The sequence below is a fragment of the Hippocampus comes genome, unplaced genomic scaffold, assembly GCF_001891065.2.
Source record: "Hippocampus comes isolate QL1 unplaced genomic scaffold, H_comes_QL1_v1.1 scaffold147, whole genome shotgun sequence".
Lineage (NCBI taxonomy): Eukaryota > Metazoa > Chordata > Actinopteri > Syngnathiformes > Syngnathidae > Hippocampus > Hippocampus comes.
The window spans coordinates 1,204,823-1,225,226 of record NW_017805009.1 but is presented as its reverse complement, the minus strand read 5'-3'; the positions used below and the strand labels follow the sequence as shown (position 1 = coordinate 1,225,226).

Below are 20,404 nucleotides of genomic sequence, written 5' to 3'. Positions count from 1 at the left end.
TGTGGTAGTAATAGGACACCAACGGAAAATAAAAATGGATACAAAATATGGAATTTGCTGTTCAACATTTGATTGGATGTGCATGCCGGGGCTGTCGAATTCTTTCACACCAATTTCATCCAAGCATGGTTCTCTGGAGCTTTCATTTTGCACAACGGGGAAGTGAGGAGGGAACAGAGGAGGGCTTTCCCAAAAAGTACACCGCATAAATTTCCCAAATTATGTATTTATTTATTTTAATTTTTTTTTTTTTTTTAGAAGTTCTTGTCCACCTCCTAAGTAATGAATTGACAAGCTGTCTACATATTTTGTGTGTCTTTTTTTGTTTGTTTAATGTAGCATTACCCGTGCAAGTTTGTTTATTCATTTATTTTTATTATACCACAATGTGTTATCATAATTTCATGCCCATGAACATTTTTCCCCCTTTCCACGTTAAAAGCTGAGTGACTGACCCTCTCATCATCTTTTGCTGTTCCTCTCAGCTCCATCCTGAGTGGGATTTTCTATTATTATTATTATGATTATGATTATTATCTCCATGAACCTTGGATTGAAGCCCCATGTGACATGGCTGAGCTAGATATCTGGCCATTGTCAGTCTGAATCAACAATTGCGTGACACTGGCATTACACCAGCATTGCTGGACCTCAATGCCTTTCTGGATTTACAGAGTGCAGTCGACTGTGATAAGAGTTGTTGGACTCTTGCGGCTATGTCTGTTGAGGGGTGGATGAGGGATTGTATATTTATGATGTTATAAATTATATATCAAGAGCCATATGGGATACTCCAACGGGCAAAACAGATAAAGTCATTGGAAAATTGTGTTTGTTCGCAACAAAGAGGGGATTCTTAAACGGAATCAATACAAACCAAATTATCTGGTCCTCTCCAGTCTGGGCGGCTTTGATTTTTACATGTCATTGCAAGTATTGAAGGGAAGCTTTTTTCTTCTTTTTTTTTTAAATATAAAACTCTCTTTGACATAAAAAGGGTTCCTGCCAAATGGTGTATTACTTGTCATCGCCAAGGACTGACAGTTGGCTGATGAAAGTTTGCTCTCTAAAGTCCAACTTTTCAGTATTTCATTTTGAGATGATTTTAAGTAGAGTGGCTCTGCCTTGTACATAAAAGGATTTTCGTTCATCTGCTCCTGACTGTTGATCTCTCCATCTGTCATGCTGGTGAAAGATTCATGTGTTCACTTCAACTATATTTAGATATTCTATGGATGATGAGGATTCCTGTGCTGACTTTTTTTTTCCTTACCGCAAGATGTTACAGTGATGCTAAATTCATTATCTGGAATATAAATCCAACTTGAATGGATGGATGTGACATACTATCTTCAATACAATGATCACTGAGCTTGGTTTTGCTATTTTCATATCTTGTCAGAGCAGTCTTATTGGAGTTGGAATTTAGCACATCTTTTATCTCTGGCTGCCTTTTTGTTCAAAGTTGGGCAAGCATTTATTTATAAAGTTGTCACATTGATGGATATTTTTGAAACAACGTTGGAACCATCCAGAAGAATTTTGTAAAAGCAACATATCGAGTGAAAAATCACATAACATGAGTTTTTCAAATACATAGATGTTTCTCACAATCATGCTTTGTCAATCTATGAACCGTTCCCACTGCTGATAGGTCTTACTACATTCTTGTGTCGTCTCAGTTAAATTTGTTGACAGAAGCTTCCTCCAAATATTTTCCTGCCTGCAATGCGTTGCCAAGGGTGACGATATTCAGCAGCAGAAAAATACATACTGTGATCCTTTCTAGAGGATCCCCTGGTGGATTCCCAAGCTATTTTAACTGTTGTTGATGCAAAAGACATCCACTGGTGAGTGTTGACTTTTTTTTTTTTTTTTTAAGTAAGCTTTTAGACTTTATGATCTTTGTTCGCTACAAATGCAAAACCTTTTAGTAAGTACAAGATAGTCAACAATTTTTACAGTGTACACAAATAAAAATGTCAGATGCACTGTATTTTTGGACATATTTTTGTTATGGATTAATTTGCAAAGCCATTTGTCCTTTTCAGGGTCACAAGGAGCTGGAACCAATCCGAGCTGACTTTGGCAAAAGGCGGACTGCTCTCTGGACTGCTCACCAGTCAATCACAGGAACAGGACACATAGATGTAGACAACCGTACAGACTCACATTCACACCATGAAAGAGTGAGAGAACTGAACCCACGCTTGGAGTTCTACCTCATGGAATTCAAGTGAGTAAACCAGCACACCCTCAGTGACTCTGTTGAAATCATTTTGAATGTAAAAAAAATATATACCAAGAAGCATTTGTGACAAACTATGAAAAAATAATTTTAGGATCGCTACATCTTCCTTATTGACACAAATGGGATATTGTTTTGTGTACTTATCAGTTATTTCTTATTTCTTGTCGATCATGTTAAAACATTAATCTGAAATATAAAATTATTTCAGTTATTGACTGAAACCAGATCGTAATGGACTAAATACCTGCTTCATACACACAGAATAATCTGATGCGGCTTCATGAGAATCAGAGGTGGGTGTAGGCCTAAATCACACATGTGCAATTCGCAAGTAAGTCCCAAGTCACTGTGGAAAAAAAAGCAAGCAAGTCAAATCGAGTCACCGCGAAATTTCATACAATTCGAGTCAAATCATTACTTGGTTCAAGAAAGTCCTCAATCAAGTCATAAAATCCTGCTCAGTCAGAGCATGTTGGACTGATAATAAGTCAAGTCAAGTCAGTTTTGTTGTCAAATATGCTCTATGTGCAACATAGGTCACAGATGAAATTTCTTTCCTCTCAACCACAGGGCAACCACACGAGAGAGAGGAGTCGCTGCGGGTACCTGCGCCACCATCAACAGAACAGTTAACATAAAATAACAAAATAATACAACGCATAACATAAAACACGGACAGTCGTGCAATCCTAACCACTTTTCCGTCATACGCTTTGTTGTTTAAAGCAGTTTGAGATGAAAGGGGAGAGAATCAAAGTGTCCTTTCACCAGTGGATCAGAGACGTCATGATCAAAATGTGCACACGTCTGCTACAAGCTAAGTTTGAAAGCAAACAAGAAGCTGTAGCGTCCATGGACGAAAAAGAGATTGGCTCACATCTCCTGTCCCATGTAAATCCGCTTCAATTCCAAGCGGCGATTCCCAGTTCCACATACGCATCTGCGCTCTGCGCTGATGCTCCTTTCTTCTCATCGTCGGCTCCACAAGCCATCCATCCATCCAGCCGAAGACTATCCTTTTCACTTTTATACGACAAAAAGTACATTATCTCTCAAAATGAAATTGAAAAACAACTAAACTTAAAAAAATGAATGAATCATACTTAGGTTTATTTAAGTGGCACACTGATAATGTGGTGACAAAGAAATATGCTGAATGCGGGAGTAAACATAATCGTCAGATTTAAAAACTGTATATGTAGTTTCTGGTGCCAATCTGTTAAACAAATCCTCAATACAGATAATTCAGTTACAGCAGCAAATAGAACGAATAGTGATTATTTGCTCTACTTTCTTTACTTTCTGCTTCAACGTACTTTACTAGATATTGCTCGTGTTTTGAATCCCACTGTGTATGATTCTGCTACTGATCAGTAGCGGATTTGGTCTAGTGCAGTGATGTCAAACATACCTCCTTGCGGGCCAGAACCGGGCCCCAAGGAGGTTCGATCAGGCCCGCAGGATAATTTAAAAGTGAAAAAATTCATAAGAGACACGGAATGACTACTTTTAACAAGGTGCAATTCATGGAGTATCCGCTAGATCTGCTGATTAAATTTCAACATTTTCCTAATGTTCTTGTGCTTCTTTAGACCAAAACAAAGGAAATACATTATTTTGGTTATTTATAGCACAGTATGGTATAATTTTAATGGTCCGGCCCACTTTACATCTACCGAGGCTATATGTGGCCCACAATGTGAAATGAGTTTGACACCCCTGGTCTAGTGGGATAACAGCTCCACTGACCACCCCAAAATCCTGAACATGTTTCGACTTTTTGCGTTATCACCTAGCTGTGCGTGTGTTTTAAATAAAAATATATACTTCTTTAGCATACCTTTACATAAACGTATTAATTGGTTTTAGCATGTTAAATACAGGGAAAATAAAAAATATCAAAATAGCCCTCTGCATCCTTACATTTTATTGTGTGTGGCCTGGCCCGAGGAAGAAAAAGTTTGGAGCGAACTTCACGAACACACGCGCATAGGCGCATACGCACGCACGCACGCGCGCACACACACACACACACGTGCACGCAGGCACACTAGCGCGCGCACGCGCGCGCACACACACACGCACACACGCACGCACTCACTTACACACACACGTACACACACGTACCCACACACACACACACACACACACACACACACACACACACACACACACACACACACACACACGCTTATCCACTTGCACGCGGTTGAGTCACGAATGTGTGAGCACTGAGGCCAGCAGCTTCAGCCAGCGTCACTCCCCGTCGGCGGAGGGCTGGAGAAGCACAACACGCGGCCATGCGCGAGGCAGTAGCTCCAGCATTTCATCTCTGCTCTCTTCTTTGCTGACGGAACGGCGCCTTTCCTCATCTGTACTTCAGGTAAAATGCCGAATGTTTACTAAAGCTGGCTTTGAATCATATCCTTTGTGTTTTATGACCTCTTAATACTTTGGCGAGATTGCGTTTTAGTGGTCGTGGCGAGCTCAATGACTAGCTAAACATCCAGTGGCTGTTGTACTGTAGCCATAAACTGTGTGTTGCTATGGTATTGCCAGGCAACATCCTGCCGGCAGCCGCAGTGGCCGCAGCCGCTCACGATGTAGGCAAAGCTTTTTTTTTTGCCACGTCATACGTGAATATACTTAAATATACCGATAATATCTCTTTGCTCATGGCTGATAAATCGTCTTCATTCGATTTACATGCATGCGCTCATATGACTCATATGAGTTGAGCTTTTTCCTGTAACCAGTTTCTATTAGGGTACTGATTTAATTAACACTGGCTACTTTAGTTTAAATGTGAACGCCAACACGTGTCTTTCGTTTTGTTTTGACTGCTGTATAGTTAAGAGCTTTTCTAAGCTTCTTTCCAGTCAGAAGTCTGTGGTTTGAGGTCACCGTACGATTCATTTCCACCACATCATCACCATCCATTCCTGTTCTCTCATCACCCATCTATTACTGGTCTTTTGTATGTTCATGTCCATAGTAGTACCTTGCAGCCCTGGACTCGTGAGGACTCAAGATGGTCATCCCCAGCGCGACTTGCCACAGCAGGACATCACTGGCCATGGGCACATGCAGATGTTTGCAGTGAAGGTGCCTGCACACAACAGTACTTAGTTCATGTGGGGCTGCAGTCGGGCATCAGTGCATCCCAACACCGGACCTCTGGTACAGAAAAATTCTATTATCCCTCATCTCCTGTCTGCTGCATTCATAGAAGAGGAGGAAATCACCATACCATGTTGTTTTGAAACCAGCAACGGGGGAGAATTATGAGTCACATTTAAGGAGGAGAGAACCGTCTCTCTTAAAATCTGCCGAGAAGCTTGACAGATGACTGTCATGCTTATTTTGAGAACAGGGAGCGCTTCTAATATTGTACAATGACCCACCAACCTGGCGTCTTCTTGTTTTCTGTAAATGATCACGACGTTGTTTTTGTTTATATTTTTCCTATAGATCATTGCCTAATACAAAGTGCACGTGACAAGCTCTCTATGTTCATTGATTTTTTTTTTCTTAGACACCTCCCTCTCTACTCTGTCGTGTGTCGAGTGTGTGTGTGTGTGAGGGGGGGGAGGGCGTTGTGGCGGAAGGGATGGGAGAAGACCAGACATCTGAAGGTAGGACGTGGGAGTGTGCTTCACTCACCCGCTGAGTGGTGACTTGCTTCCAAGGACGAAGGTAGCAAGACATCCAAGCGCCACTCAGCTCCCACGGACTGCTGTGAAGGATTGGGCAGAAACACCATGCTCTAAAATATCACAACAGTCTGACGGCCCTTCCTTACACGGGCCTTTGGCTCTATGGGGAGTGTGTTCAGATTTGAGCTATAGTCTCTTAGTTTGGCGGGAGCTGCATTCAGTCTTCTGCACCACACCTTACTAATGTGTGTTTCCTTGGTTTCACCGGTGTCATTGCATTTGCGTCGACTGGCTTTCCTTTGTTTATGTTTCTGGCAGAGGAGCAGACTGAGGTAATACAAGGTGGATTTGAAGGTGTGGAGGAGAGCTGAAAATCATGGGTAAATCCAACAGCAAGCTCAAGCCGGAGGTGGTGGAGGAATTGACAAGGAAAACCTACTGTGAGTATCTTCTGCTCTCTTTTTGCTTGTCTTTAATGAGCAACTCCTGCTGGAGCTTTTAATTGCAATGACAGCTTGCATAAAAGTAAAAGCGCAGAATGTGCATTGTTACGGCTTCTTCTCACAGCATACTTTTCAGCAAATAGCCTGTTCCCACTGCTTCCCTTATATAAGTGGCTCGAACAGAATGACACTAACTCGATTCAAGATGTGGGAAAAAAAAATCTGATCTTTAACAAATTGCAATTGGGAAAGGTCAGGCTCTAAATTACAGGCATCTTTTAATGTATGCTTTCATTGAGCAGTAGAATTGAAAACATCTTTAGCAACTTTTGTCATGTAATGTACCTTCACACTAATTATTGGACTTGTGCAGCAATAAATACTGTGAGATTGCTTCACAGTTAGAGTGGAAGGAGAAATTATTCATTTGGGACAGACATATTCACCCACAGTACATACACACTCTTGTATTTCCTCCTGATGATTTATTTCATTCAACTTTGGAATACAAACTGAACATGAACCCCCCCCCCCCCCCCCCTTTTTTTTTTTCACTCAAATTTCACTCAGTGTGATAATGACCAAAATGATGTCTATACTGAAAGACCCTATTTTTGTGTCTGTTATTATTGGAGAACGACATCATCATCGTGATTATTTTTATTATTGTCATTGTTGTCAAGTGTGCAGGTGTGAGTGGGAGCTGACATCCACTGGCTGCTTAATGACAGTGTTATTTGCGTAGTGGCACTCTCCACAGCAGAGGCAAGGAGGGCTGCTGCGGCAGGAAATTACTGTGGAGGAAGACGTGGCTTCATGCTGGGCTGGCCTGCTTGCTGCTGTCCTTTACTCTATTCCTCTCGCTCACCCATACTCTCTGACTCCATCCACTAATTGCCCTCTTTGAGCAGGGAAGAGAATTCTGCAATTAGGATCTTATCTGGTTAGCATCTTTGAGAGGAGCGCCAAGCTGTTCTCCTCCAGATCGTTTTTCTATCTTTTCTTGATTTGAGATTCCCTTCAATCTTACTTGATTCAACCTGCTACCTTATTCTTGGTCTCCCATGAGAAGTTCTGTCTCCGTTTTCGTCACCATTTTCCTTTGGTTTTTGACAGAGTAGGAACTGAGGAAATTTCTCTGTCTGAGCGTCTCTTTGTTGCCGTGATGAAAACGTTTTTTTTTTCTGGAAAACAAAGGTTGTGTTGACAGAAAACCAACCAAGTCCTGGCCAGCAATGAAAGCTGTCAAGTGTGTGATTAAGATGGAGAAACAATTTTATAAAGTAAACATGAAGACATTGTACAGTCAAAGCCTACAAGAGAACAAGAGCACTTAAAGCGATCCCAGATTAGGCCAGAATTATTGTTCAGTCTCGCATCACATAGAAACACCAGCAGTCATATTAAAATGTCTCCAGGGTGTAGGCTTGGCCTATCTAATAGCGTGATGATTCTTCTGTGTTGTCAGAGCCATGAAGAGGCTTACAGTGACAGAGTGCAAGCGGGAAGGGTACGAGCAGACCCTTCAGGGCCAACCGGCCGAGGAGGCCCCACGCTCTCTTGCTTAGACGGACGGATTGCATTATTGCACATTGGCTCTGACTGACTTATATAACATTTCTAAAGTAAATCATAGCCATGTTGAACTACCTCCATCTTTGACTGCATTGGCAATATAATGGCAGTTTATCTCGGCTGACAGGCGTGAGATTGACTGTGACACTCAATGCCAGGGGCGCATGAAGCCTTTCTAGTTCAGTTGTACAGATGAAAGCTAGCTGATTCAGCCTCCTGCATATTCGCCCTCATACGAGCAAGAATCATATGATTTATTTGGTTGCTAGTAATGTAACTATATTATATTAAAAAAACATGTTTTAAAAACTATTTTCATATGCGTTGCCATTGTTGCTCATGTCACAATGCATTCTGGGTAGTGATGTGGAATGGTTCCACGCAAATGTTTTTACCAGTCGCAGCGATCTGTTAGCATCGATGAGCTCCTCTGTTCAACCTTTTCAGTTAGAACCAGAGCATAGTTAAAGACATGAGGAAAGCGTGGAAGAAGACCGTGATGAAAATTGAGATGTGAGAAGCTGAAGCTGGTCATTTCTGGCGATGTGTTTGTGGCAGATGCCGGTTGAGTACGAGAAGCGGTGAACATTATACACTTACAGATCTAAGGCTGCTTGACTGGCACCTAGTGTTGCTTGTTTCCTGCATTGCGAATTTGGTGGCCGGAGGGGGTCCGTAGTTGTAGCTATTGAAGAAGAATCACGGTCCAGATATGTGTCCAGTGCCTCCGGTCATTAGTGTCTTTTGTCACGGTTTTCACTTGTGGGTGTTTAGGCTCCTTGTGAGGACATATGTTAGGCACTGCTTTTGGTTTTAACTGTCAATTATAGCCTGACATACCAGTGAGCTCTCTCACGATTTGAGGTCGAGGAAGGGCCTTGAATGCCTCTGGTTCGAAAATGACGAGAGCACAGCCGCGGGTCTTTGGCCAGGTGGACTCTACCAACCCCATCCTCCCATTGTTTTCCTAACTTTCCCTCTTTATTCCTCTTTGATTGAAGATCACATCCAAAAGCCACGCAGTGTGGCATTTTGACTCCTTTTCTCTGATGCCAGTCATAGTTTGCCGTTCTTTTGTTGGCAGAGGGCAACAGACATTGAGTCGCTGTATAATTGTCCATTAAAGTGGACACAGTTTAAGACAATGTCAATCTGTGAGGATTTTTGTTTGTTGAATATCAGTAGGAAATAGTGCCCGTGCAGGCATGATCACATATCAAGCCTTTTAAACTGACCTCGTTGTTAATGCTACGGCTGCCCCGTCTTGGCTCAGCCTTATTTGTACTCTTGTCGGGTCTTACTTGCACATTCATGAAACCTTCTGATATGATAAAATACTCAAATAACTTTCCACTCAGGGTAACCTGGATGCTTGCTATTTTCACTTGAGTGCTTGTTGCCACAGTGTCCAAAACGATGATCTTTAACCCTTTCATGCACCAACAATGATAACCTGTAACCTGATAACATGATAGGCTCTCCTCTGTAGTAACCGCTGTCCCCGAAAGGATTAATGGTGCTTTGCATTTTGTCCCCAAGTTAATGCCACTCTATTTCTCTTGCAGTTACAGAAAAAGAGGTGCAACAGTGGTAAGTGTGGGATTTCATTCTTAACGTATTTTTAAAACGACACTTTTTTTTCATAGTTTGCTTGGGACATGTGACTTATATCAGGTGTGACTTGTATTGAATTGTACATAACACTGCACAATCAAACTGCATGTTGATCCTTTTCATAACCCAAAGAGTTGACTTATTTGTCTTCCTCGCTGTTCTGTTCTGTAAATGGAATAACCAAAGTCTTCCTGAGATTGAATAGTTTTCAGGCATAGTAACGCTGAGTGTCAATTTCCTTTTTGCTTCATGTGGACAAGGAATCTCTGAAAGGAGAAGAATGGCGGGGACATAAAGAAATTTGACTTTCAAGGATGTAATCATGGCAAAACCCGATACGTGACAAGGCTTCTGGGAACTATTCCTTCCATCAGCGCCCCCATCTTTTGTCAGATTAGAGCCGACACACCGACATACTGTACTTGCATAGATCAAAATGACAAATATTTGAAAGAGGCACCCCAGACCAGGAGACGTCACACAACGTTGGTGAGAGTGATTATTACTGCGGAGGTGGGAATTTCTGAACGTAATTGTGAAGGGACTATCTGACAGCATGTGGCGCTGGGGTAGCATGCAATTTACCTTCATTACAAAGACAATTCAAGCCTGAGTGCAGCCCTCTCATTTGTTTGCTGATTGCTGATTGTTGGGGGCCACGAAAAAACAAACAACAGCACACGTGATAAAAAGAGCACTGTAATGAAGCATTCTCCGATGTTCACACTTATATATTCTCCTGCTTTGGCTTTGCATTTCACAATCTGATTCAGTATGCTTGAAAAGAGCTCAGCCTTTGAGATCTAGTCACTTTTCACGAGTCTGGTAGGGGATGGAGCAAAGGCAGTTTGCCTTTGGCCTGTTTCTTCAGTGCATTGGGGCAGAATTCAATCTCCAATTACCTCTGAAGCAAGCTCACCATCACTCAATGTTTTTTCATGGCAAAGTTTGCATGAATTGTCACTTGGAGATTAGCAGCAATCAACACTGCTGAGGGTGAGGGATGAGAGAGAATTTTACCAGGGGAAATGCCAGATGGCTTGTAATTAGAGCACATACACAGACACAAGAATTAGCAGGGAGAGAAAGATGACTGTTTCACAGGGAATCAGTTCCCCTTTCTAGTTATCCACCAAAGAAACAGAATGAGTACTGTATTCCCTATACTCACCTGAAATCAGTACCAACATGCCACTGTGCGCTGAATTGTTACCTGAGGGCCAGGTCCAAGAATAAATGATCTCCATAATCGTAGTCTTGTGCTCAGTTTTACTTCTGCTATGCCCGTTGCAAGTGCATCACGACCCCAAGCGTAGGCTGTGCATCTGTCATCAAGTCAGATGTCTAATACATGTTCATGCTCTTGACAAGTGAAGGTGATTCTGGTTAAGGCTGTGAAGACAGGCTGACACTGTGCTGACAGAGACTTTTCTCTGATTCCTCATTATACACTTGAAAAAAAAAGTCACTGACAAGTGTGTGAATCCAGTTCCCAATTAGTGATGGTGTCAATATGGGTGTGAATGGTTGTTTGTCTCGAGACAGCATGTGACCAGTGACTGGTGACAGGTTCAGGGTGTCGTCCGCCTTTTGCCCGAAGTCAGTGACCAGGCTCCAGCACCCTATTACCCTAATAAGCAGGATAAGTGGTGTCCTCTTCCCTATTGTTTTCCTTTCACATCTAAGATATCTAGACGCTAAACTAGTGTTTATGTTCCCCTGGATAGGTTTTAACTGCGAAAGGAAATTCCTTGTGTGTTTTACATACCTGGCCAGTAAATCTGATTCTCATTCTGAAAATGGATAGATGGATGGTTGGTAAAACTGAAACAAATGGTAGTAAATTAGCAACAGGTGAAATATATTGTGGGGGTTTTAGGAATTAAAAGAGCTCCCTCTGCACTTAATAGTTCCAAAGACTGAATAGCCAAATACTGTTATGTCAGGCTTTGTAAAACCCTTTGGGCAGAACCGTATGATGTACATACACTGGCATATTGTGCTTTCCATTTGCCATTTCAACCAAATTGGAATTTTCATCTCCTCTGTGTGTGCGTGTGTGGGTGTGCATGTGCGTGTGAAAATAAATAAATATGCCAGTCCAGATACTGACCAAATTGGGCTGACGAGCACACAAGTGCAAATTGAGTGGATTATAAAATGCTTCGTTTTACATTGTTATGTTGCACGATAGAACAGCTTTTGTGCACCAGTGTGTACTGTCAATGAATGCATTTTCCTGCCTGTCATTGATGATATAATAACCAATGGCTAAAGCTGCCTGCGGAATTCAGATGCATTGCTTTGGCCTTGAAATATGATACAGATTATACATCCTGCACTGTGAATCCCAATTTGGTTGTATGCTGCATTATAGTGAGCCATGCTTTCATCCCCCAACTTTTCTCACAATAAATCAAATGTGATAAGATTTTTTTTCCTCTTTTTTCTGAACTTGGAGCAGCATTGACTCAAAGCACTACTGTCTTATCTTGACTACATGGAACTCACTTCATTATCTCCAGAGTAGTTTCGTTTTGTTTTTGTGTAGGGTAATGATGATGTTTTCAAAGTCAAGAACTATTTTAATGTAAAGTGAAGATTTATTAGTTTTTGTTTAAAAGAAAAAGGGACCTGATATGAATCTCTACCGGTAGTTATTTGTGTTTTGCGATGTGTCTGCTGCATGCCTCACATGCACTGATCCACCCACTAACTGACTAATATAATACAGTGGCATGGTGATTACATGCTGCCTGAACGAATGAAACATAGGACAATTATTTTCCAGTTTTCATCTCGACGTGAATTCTGTTTCTCTTTCACATTCAAGGGCTGCTTCCAAACAAGTGGTCATTGGGCCCACAGTACACTGTGGGTGGGGGTGAGCAATGGCTCTTTTGCCAGAACCACACTCCCCTCCCCCAAACCGATGTGATAAGCAGATGCTAAGTGTATTGTAATTCTGAATCTTTAGTGTATTTTGACTGCAAAATCAAGACACCTGGGAACTTTTTTACATTGTGAAAAAATGCACAATGTCACTCAAACCAAAGCCATACAGAATTCCATTGAAAACGAATCGACATTTAAAAGCTATTTAATGGATGAACAGATGTGACATCACGTCGTTGAATGGTCCTTCCCTTGTACCCACTAATTGCTGTTAAGTGCCAGATTGTTTTCGTTGTCACGTATATATTGCATATTGTCATATATATGATAGTGCTTAGGAGCTGGACTGATATCTCAAACCGATTGCTGTCTGTTAACTATTTAACCACCAAATCCTGATTCGTTTCCAACGGATGTGTGTGTGTGTGTGTGTGTGTGTGTGTGTGTGTGTGTGTGTGTGTGTGTGTGTGTGTGTGTGTGTGTGTGTGTGTGTGTGTGTGTGTGTGTGTGTGTGTGTGTGTGTGTGTGTGTGTGGGATGTGACTCAAATCTGGAAATACTCATTTGGTGTTTCCCTTTCATTACTGCCCATCATTGTTTTTTTTCGCATGTTATTGCGACATCTATATGCTTTGCACTCTGCCATGATAGCTTTTTCATAGACCAGAATTTTATGCAAGCAGGTACTGCTTTCGTCAGCCAGTAGCCATCCCGACTTGCCTTTCAATGACACTACGCCACAGCTCTGTTTCCAGTAGGCCAAGAACGGAGCAAGCATGCCTGCGCGCTTAGCTGCCATGCTGTCTCGGACAGAAAGGTTCCGCGAATTTTTATAAGCTTTCTTTTATATAAATGAAATTTCAACTGAGCTCCTGTGTAACATCATTATCAAGACAATGTGCAGCAAATACTTTTTGGGGAGGTGAAATCAAATTCCATAAAAATTTTAACCAGTGTAACCAAAAGTGCTTGGATGCAATTTTCTCGATAAACTATATTTAATTTTCCTTCTACCACCACAGGTACACTTTAACAGCCTTTGACCTTTACAGCACAGGCAAAGAGAAAGAGGTGGGGGGGGGGGTGTCTCCATAACCCAAAAGATGCTGGTTGCGAGCTCTCTGAATAAATGCAATACGTCCACATTTCACATCCAATATAATCCAGGCTCCATATAATGTGCAAGAAACTAAATTGAGTGAAAAACACACCTTGCATGTTTAGACATGCATTGAATGCCCTCACTTCATTTGGTCTTCAAGTGTTCATTCACAGCTGCTTGGGGACAATGTACAAATTGTATTTTATTTTTCAATAACCTGCTGCCTTTCTAACTTCGGGTCAATCTTTTTCCCCAGTAAATTTAACTTAGCCTGCATCAAGGACATGTGTTAACGGATTGCGTACATTTTCAAAGACATATCACTGGTGGCAAGTAACAAAATGTTGAACTTGGGTGGTTAACTGTTGCGTAACTGCTGGTATAGGCTCGTTTTCTTGCCTGTTGTGGAATTATTAGTCTTCAGTCTGTCTGCCTTGGTTCTGTACACGGGATCTGCCCACCTTTGAGTGAATGCACTTGAAATTGTTTCGGAATTGCTTCTATATTTAGTCTAATATACAGAAAGTCGCTCTCTTGAGCTGCCATTTCCAAGAGTAAGCGGAAGCGCTCAGATTTATCTGCCAGCCATTTATATTATCAAAAGAAGATGAGAGAGTAATTTGATTACAGCAAACCACTCTGGGCTTGCTATTGGATTAGGCCGATTGCCTTATCTGTGAAGGAGACAAATAGCTGTGCATGTCCCCTTTTTCATCGGATGTATCCTTACTACATGTCAAATGCAGACAAGAGGTGTTTATCATGATTACTCTACCCGTTAGTTTGTTTTCGACCCTAATGCCTATCGGTTCAATTTTGTCCACATCTGTCTGTTTTCCTGAACAGGTACAAAGGCTTCATTAAAGACTGTCCCAGCGGACAGCTTGATTCTGTGGGCTTTCAGAAGATCTACAAGCAGTTCTTTCCTTTTGGAGATCCCACAAAGTTTGCCTCTTTTGTCTTCAACGTGTTTGATGAAAATAAGGTTCGTAGTCTGTTTTCTATTGTAGCAACGCAAGGAGAAACCTGAGACTTGCTTGGATGAAAATGATGATTTTCTTTTTCCTGTAGTTGCGTGTCTTCTTACGGAGCTCTGAAGCATATTATATTACATTGGGACAAGGTGTACATACTATTCCTGTGATGTACTAATCTAATCCATAGAGACCTTTAAAATGTTGTACTGTCAAACTGTCTTTGAACATCTGCCTATAGATTGGTAAACCCTGCGGGGTTATTGGCTTTGTTCAAGATGCTGTGTGTCTTTAAGATAACATAGTCCCCCTTTGCCTGATGTTTATCTATGACCCGTATTGCCATCAGGCACGCCATTGTTGAAGAATGCTCTGATCTGAACAGTTTCTACGTCTCATGCAATGAGCATGTCTGGTTGTGATAGTTACCAAGAGTCTTAAGCCAAGGAGCGGGCTTAACTGGCCACGGGTCGGGACCCAAAAGTGGGTCAGACAGCGAGTAAAAATGACAATGTATTCTTGTTTTGATTAATCCAGTATAGTACAGAGGTGCACCGAGAGCAAATTAGTTAAGCGACGGGAAATGTAGCTGCTTCACACTTTAGCCACAAGTTTACTACGTAAACCAATAAAGTAGGTCATAGCAAACAATACGTTCGTGGCGGTGCAGCAAACTCATTAAATAGCATTGAAAATATAATGTAGATACTGTACATGCGTTTTTAGAGGCTATTTTAAAATTAAATCATGTTCTTTATTATTTTAGCTTCGACAGAAGTGGGTCCATACCTTGCAACAGTAGGAAAATTTGTTTCCCTGTTGACAATATTTTAGAACCACTGATCTAGAGCCCACAGCGAAATGCTAAGAAGAATGTAGCCAGGAAGTGAGGCTGACTGCTGCCCCTACAGGAAGCCACTTTATATGAGATGGTCACTGTTTCATGCGTCACAGTGCTACTGAGTGACAATTTGAGTGAGGAGTCAGCCTGAATCCACATAGCATGACCATGCTGTCCCGGGCACAATTTAATGATGTACAATACAAAACTGCATAAATTATGAGCTGCAGTAATTCAGGGACAACTATTTCCACCATGTCAGGTATGATAAAGTGGCAACCATATTCTTGAAAAACCTGACAGGATTATTCTCTAGAAACCAGCAGTTGTGTGTTTTATAGAGGCTAACTTTTTAGACTTGTGAGTCATTGGCATCCATCCAACTAATGGCCATAGGTGACATATTTCTGCCTCTTGAGAGAGCTAGGTGCCAGGCAAAAATAGCAACAAACTTGAAGCAATCGTCTGGCCCTGTTTCGTGCAGCATGCAGCAAGGACATCTGTCTTAAGAAGTGTAAATGTGAAGTAAGAGTCCTCTATCATTTTTTCTCACTCATGCCATTTTCTAGGATGGACGTATTGAGTTCTCAGAGTTCATCCAAGCGTTGTCTGTGACTTCTCGGGGGACTCTGGATGAGAAACTTCGATGTAAGAAGTACCCTGTATTGTTGTCATTGAAATGATAAGTGATTTAGAATTGGGTGTTTTGTACTAGTTGACACATGACTTGCTGTGAATTTTGTTCACTGAGCAAACATGCAAGATATGCTTTATCCAAAACACTTTAAGTTGCCTGCCTGTTGTTCATTTTGTTATATACTATTGAAGCAATGCTTCAATAGTATATAGTATAGTTATACTATATAATAGTTATACTATTGAAGCAATGCTTCATCTAAATCCGTGTAGAAACACAATGATGCCTAATATTTCTTTTCATGGAACTGTGGCAGTAACTCTGGAATAATGGCATTTGCTGACTAGTCAATATTATTGACTGAGTTTCTGAGTTGTTGCAAACCACCTACTTAAGTACTTTAATTCTCTTTTCAGGGGCTTTCAAGCTATATGACTTAGATAATGATGGCTACATCACCCGTGACGAGATGCTGAACATAGTCGATGCCATTTATCAGATGGTGGTAAGTTGACCAATTACATAGAGCGGAATCAAACACAATCATCAGGCTGACCTCCATTAGTTTCTTTTTTTTCCGCCAAAAGGTTTTCAATAGATTACTGTAGTACTTTATATGTTCATGGGATAAACCACACTCAATACGCTCCTCATTTTAATCACAAATGAAGAGGGTATATCAATGTATGTTGCACTCTCATTATTTTTTTCACAAAAACACACAAAAGCGTAAAACAAAATTAGCTACTCATGTAATAAACACAAAACTAGTGACGATGCATCCCGTTAATCCAGTCGGCTTCAGGCAGCTAAATTAAGTAGCTAACTCCTGCCTGGACTGTTGTTTTCCTTGCAAAATTTACACTTACTTCCCCATCTACTCACTCATCTGCATTCGACTCCCATTACATCATTTGTAACTGGCATGGCACCGAAGTACTCTTTCAGCATTGTAGCTTGTTCGGGACACTCTGGAGCCTGAAGTCATCTTCACACTGCACTTGGTCTTCTTGACGTTCATCACGGTGGCAGCATGCATGACTATAGCGCTCTGGTGCAAGCCTGCCCAAATTTGGAAATGGTTGCTTCCTCGCATACAAGGAAGTAACATGTATCATTTCCCTGGTGATTGGTCTGTTGCTGTCAGCGCGCTTAAATCACTCCACTAGCCCCTCTCCTATTGGACGCGACATCACACTCTCAAGTTGAACATTTTTCAACTCGAGGGCGCATTGCGTCGGTGCAAACGTCCACCCTGCACGTAATCCCGTGACACGATATGACACGGTTTTCTGTCCTCACGCTCTCGCAGCACATACACAGTGAAAGGGTTCGTTGGCGGTTCGCTCTTCAATTTACTTCCATCCATCCATTTTCGATGCAGCTTGTACTCATATTAAGGCTGTGAGCAAGCGCAAACCTATCCCAGTGGACTTTGGAAGAGAAGCACAGTACACCCTGGACTGGTCTCCAGCCAATTGCACGGAACATAGTGACACGCAACACTTACCACTAACATTCATATCAAAGGACCGTTTAGGGTTTAATTCTCAATTAGCCAAAGATGCATTTCCTTTTAAATGTGGGAGGAAGTTGAAGTACCTGGAGAAAACCCATGTAAACAGGGGGAGTGCATGAGAACTCTACACAGGAAAGCCAGAGCAGAGATTTGAACCTCGAGCCTCAGAACAGTGAGAACAGAGGCGCTGGACCATCATGCTGCTATTTCCGTCATTGCAAATTTTAAGTGGTGGAAAAGAAGTGTAAAAAGCCAGCGAAAAAGCAAAACACACAGTGCCTTCTGTTATTTGTTGTTATGATTGTTATTCTTTTTCAATTATACAATCTTTTGAGTTGTTTGAAAGGTTTACCTGTACTTTTGTCTGATTATTTTTGAAATGGGAAGTGTAATGAGGTGATATTTCAGGGAAACACTGTGGAGCTGCCAGAAGAAGAAAACACACCAGAAAAGCGAGTGGACCGCATTTTTGCAATGATGGACAAGGTTAGTGTTTCTGTAGTCCACCAGACTTGATGTGCATTGAGTGTAAGTAAGAGCAATGTGTGTGTATTGTTTACCATTAACAAGAGTGTAGCGGCTGCCTCCAGGGAACTGAGATGGGCGCTGTTAAATTTAGAACTGCAAGCTGGATCTATCACTGTCATTCCTACTGTCAACATTATATGGTAGTCTCCTTCCACACTGTCCCTCAGTGCCAGTGCCCACTCTCTGAGCTCAGGGAAACTACTTGTCTTGTGTGACTGATGAGCTCGGACCTGCATGGGCGTGTCTAAGCAGCACTTTGTGATCTGTATCAGAAAACTGGCTACAGTCCAAGCCCACTGAGCCAGCAAAAGTCCATCAGCACTGAAAAGCAGCAAGCTGGTCTGGTCTGGGGCCTTGTTTGCCCCCTGCTGGCAATACTCTGGTAATGGCGCCTACATCTCATGTTCCTCTTCCAGAATGCAGACGGGAAACTGACTCTGCAGGAGTTTCAGGAGGGCTCCAAGGCGGACCCCTCTATTGTGCAAGCATTGTCTCTCTATGATGGTCTAGTCTAAGAATGTAAGGTGAGTGGAGTATTCATGTGCAAGCCACATGCACAATTGGCCAAGGGGAAGTTCCGGCCATTCAATATTATGCCATCTTTGTGTCATCTGAGCCAATGAAAAAAGAAATAAAAATCAGTGAATGGCCTCAATCCAAAGCAAAGCAGCTGCTTTCTGCTCTCAGTTTGTTGTTATGAATTATTCAGGCGACCCACTTGTTTGCTGGCAATCAAATGGTCTTTCAGTGCCGAGCGAAGAGCCTCTTCCGCCGCCTCGTGTAATCCACCACCCTCTGCCAATTGTTGCTGACATCGTGCTCAGCGTTTTGTCAGCTGTGAAGTGAGCTAGCGAATGCATATTTTGAACACACCATTGAGGTGATTATCCCTTATGGACTGGGCAAAGACACACACACACACACACACTCATATATATATATGTGTGTGTGTGTGTGTGTGTGTGTGTGTATATATATGTATATATATATAGATATATATATATATATCTCTCTCTATATATATATCTATATATATCTATATATATATAGATATATATATAAAAAACATGGTGATCACTCTCCTCACCTCGCTAGATGGATCCAATTTATCATCAGATTTGGAATCAGACACACCCAGCACCAACAAATGAGTCCATCACAGCCTCCTAACAATCGATCTTGCTCATCCAGCAGTGGACTGACAATCAGCAGACACTTGTTTGTGTTTCCACCAAGGACTGGGGACAAATTTTCCAATGCCGTTCAAACCTGGCAGCAAAGCCCTCTGTCATTTCAACGTGCTTCTGCTGCTGCTACTGTGTGCATCTGTGCAAACATCGCAGCCATCTCCTTTCCCCGCCAAAAGTCCCACAAGATGAATTCCGTTGGGGGATTTTCCAGACTTTTCCTAAGGAGAGGCAGAGAGCTGTGCTGTCATCATGGACTCTAGAGTTTAACATGTAAAAGCGTGTTACATGGTGATAGAGTGAACACTAATTGAACGTCACAAAGCAGTGTATTGTAATATGTAAATATAATATTATGATAATTTAGTTCCTGCTTTTCTGTATTCCAGAGTTTTCAACTCTTAAAAATACAATGAAGTTTTATTTTTTATCAAAGTTGTTGAAATGTTTTGCACTGCCTTTTTCACTACAATTGTGGGATTTTTTTGTTGTTGTTCTCACGCTCTGAGTTTCCTCTCCGGAGAGAATAGAATTTTTATTTGTGGAACAGTGTTGAAGGAGCAGGGAGTTTTCTAAGGATTATTTTACTACATTTGCAACCTGTGAATACTATTGTGTTTTCACTTCCCAGTGAGCATGAGTGTCTCGTGTCAGCAGCGCAATGGCCGAGCAGCATCGCCAAAGGTCATGGCTTAATTGAGGCTCATTACCCTCATTCAATTTCAGCGAGAGGCACAAACAAACACCAATTCTCGTTGTAAAGCTTAAGCGAGCTTTTTGGCTGCTGTTGTCCACTTTCTAGTTGTCCTGATGTGTAAAGCCAGAGTATGCGTTCATGCCTTCTACCAATTCTTAATAATTTCTTGTTGACGCAGTCCCATTTTAGCACTGTCACTGATGTTATGCCTTATGCAAATAATTTACTGAATGACAAATGCCATTTACCTGTCATTGATCAGTATGAGAGCACATAATAAAATGCATTTAAATGGCTATGTTGTGTGTCCTTTAGTATTACTTCTTAAGTCTATGAAATATTAGAACATTCTCACTTGATGGTTAGGGTGTAATTCGAAGTAACAGACGTAATGGTCAGGACACTGTCAACACCCAGTTTACATGTAGTGACTGAATGAATGAATAATGTGGCATTTTTGTGTCCCCTGGGCTTGCGTGGACCTGC

The 20,404-nt window shown here is 41.6% G+C and overlaps 1 protein-coding gene across 7 annotated transcripts; it reads left to right on the top strand.

Annotated features, from left to right (window-relative positions):
* The first annotated feature begins 2,108 nt into the window (after window positions 1-2,108).
* ncs1b (neuronal calcium sensor 1b) lies at window positions 2,109-20,214 on the top strand. Of its 7 annotated transcripts, XR_002167353.1 has the most exons (11): window positions 4,453-4,634; window positions 5,247-5,356; window positions 6,226-6,347; window positions 9,491-9,515; window positions 14,382-14,520; window positions 15,920-15,998; window positions 16,404-16,492; window positions 17,915-17,992; window positions 18,451-18,558; window positions 18,744-18,976; window positions 19,085-20,214. XR_002167353.1 is itself a non-coding variant. In XM_019862854.1 (10 exons), the coding sequence occupies exons 3-9, from the start codon at window positions 6,284-6,286 to the stop codon at window positions 18,547-18,549; spliced, it is 573 nt and encodes a 190-aa protein (XP_019718413.1). In that variant the 5' UTR covers window positions 4,453-4,634; window positions 5,247-5,356; window positions 6,226-6,283; the 3' UTR covers window positions 18,550-18,558; window positions 19,271-20,214. The 7 variants fall into 7 exon arrangements, 1 of the variants encoding a protein (XP_019718413.1); XR_002167355.1 differs by having other exon boundaries at window positions 5,250-5,356; window positions 18,451-18,976; XR_002167354.1 differs by having other exon boundaries at window positions 18,451-18,914; window positions 19,130-20,214.
* Window positions 20,215-20,404: the final 190 nt, after the last annotated feature.

Coding starts and splice junctions, on each gene's coding strand:
- ncs1b (XM_019862854.1), top strand. CDS start 6,284: ATGGGTAAATCCAACAGCAAGCTCAAGCCGGAGGTGGTGGAGGAATTG. Junction 6,348..9,490: donor ATTGACAAGGAAAACCTACT/GTGAGTATCTTC, acceptor TTTCTCTTGCAG/TTACAGAAAAAGAGGTGCAA. Junction 9,516..14,381: donor GAAAAAGAGGTGCAACAGTG/GTAAGTGTGGGA, acceptor TTTCCTGAACAG/GTACAAAGGCTTCATTAAAG.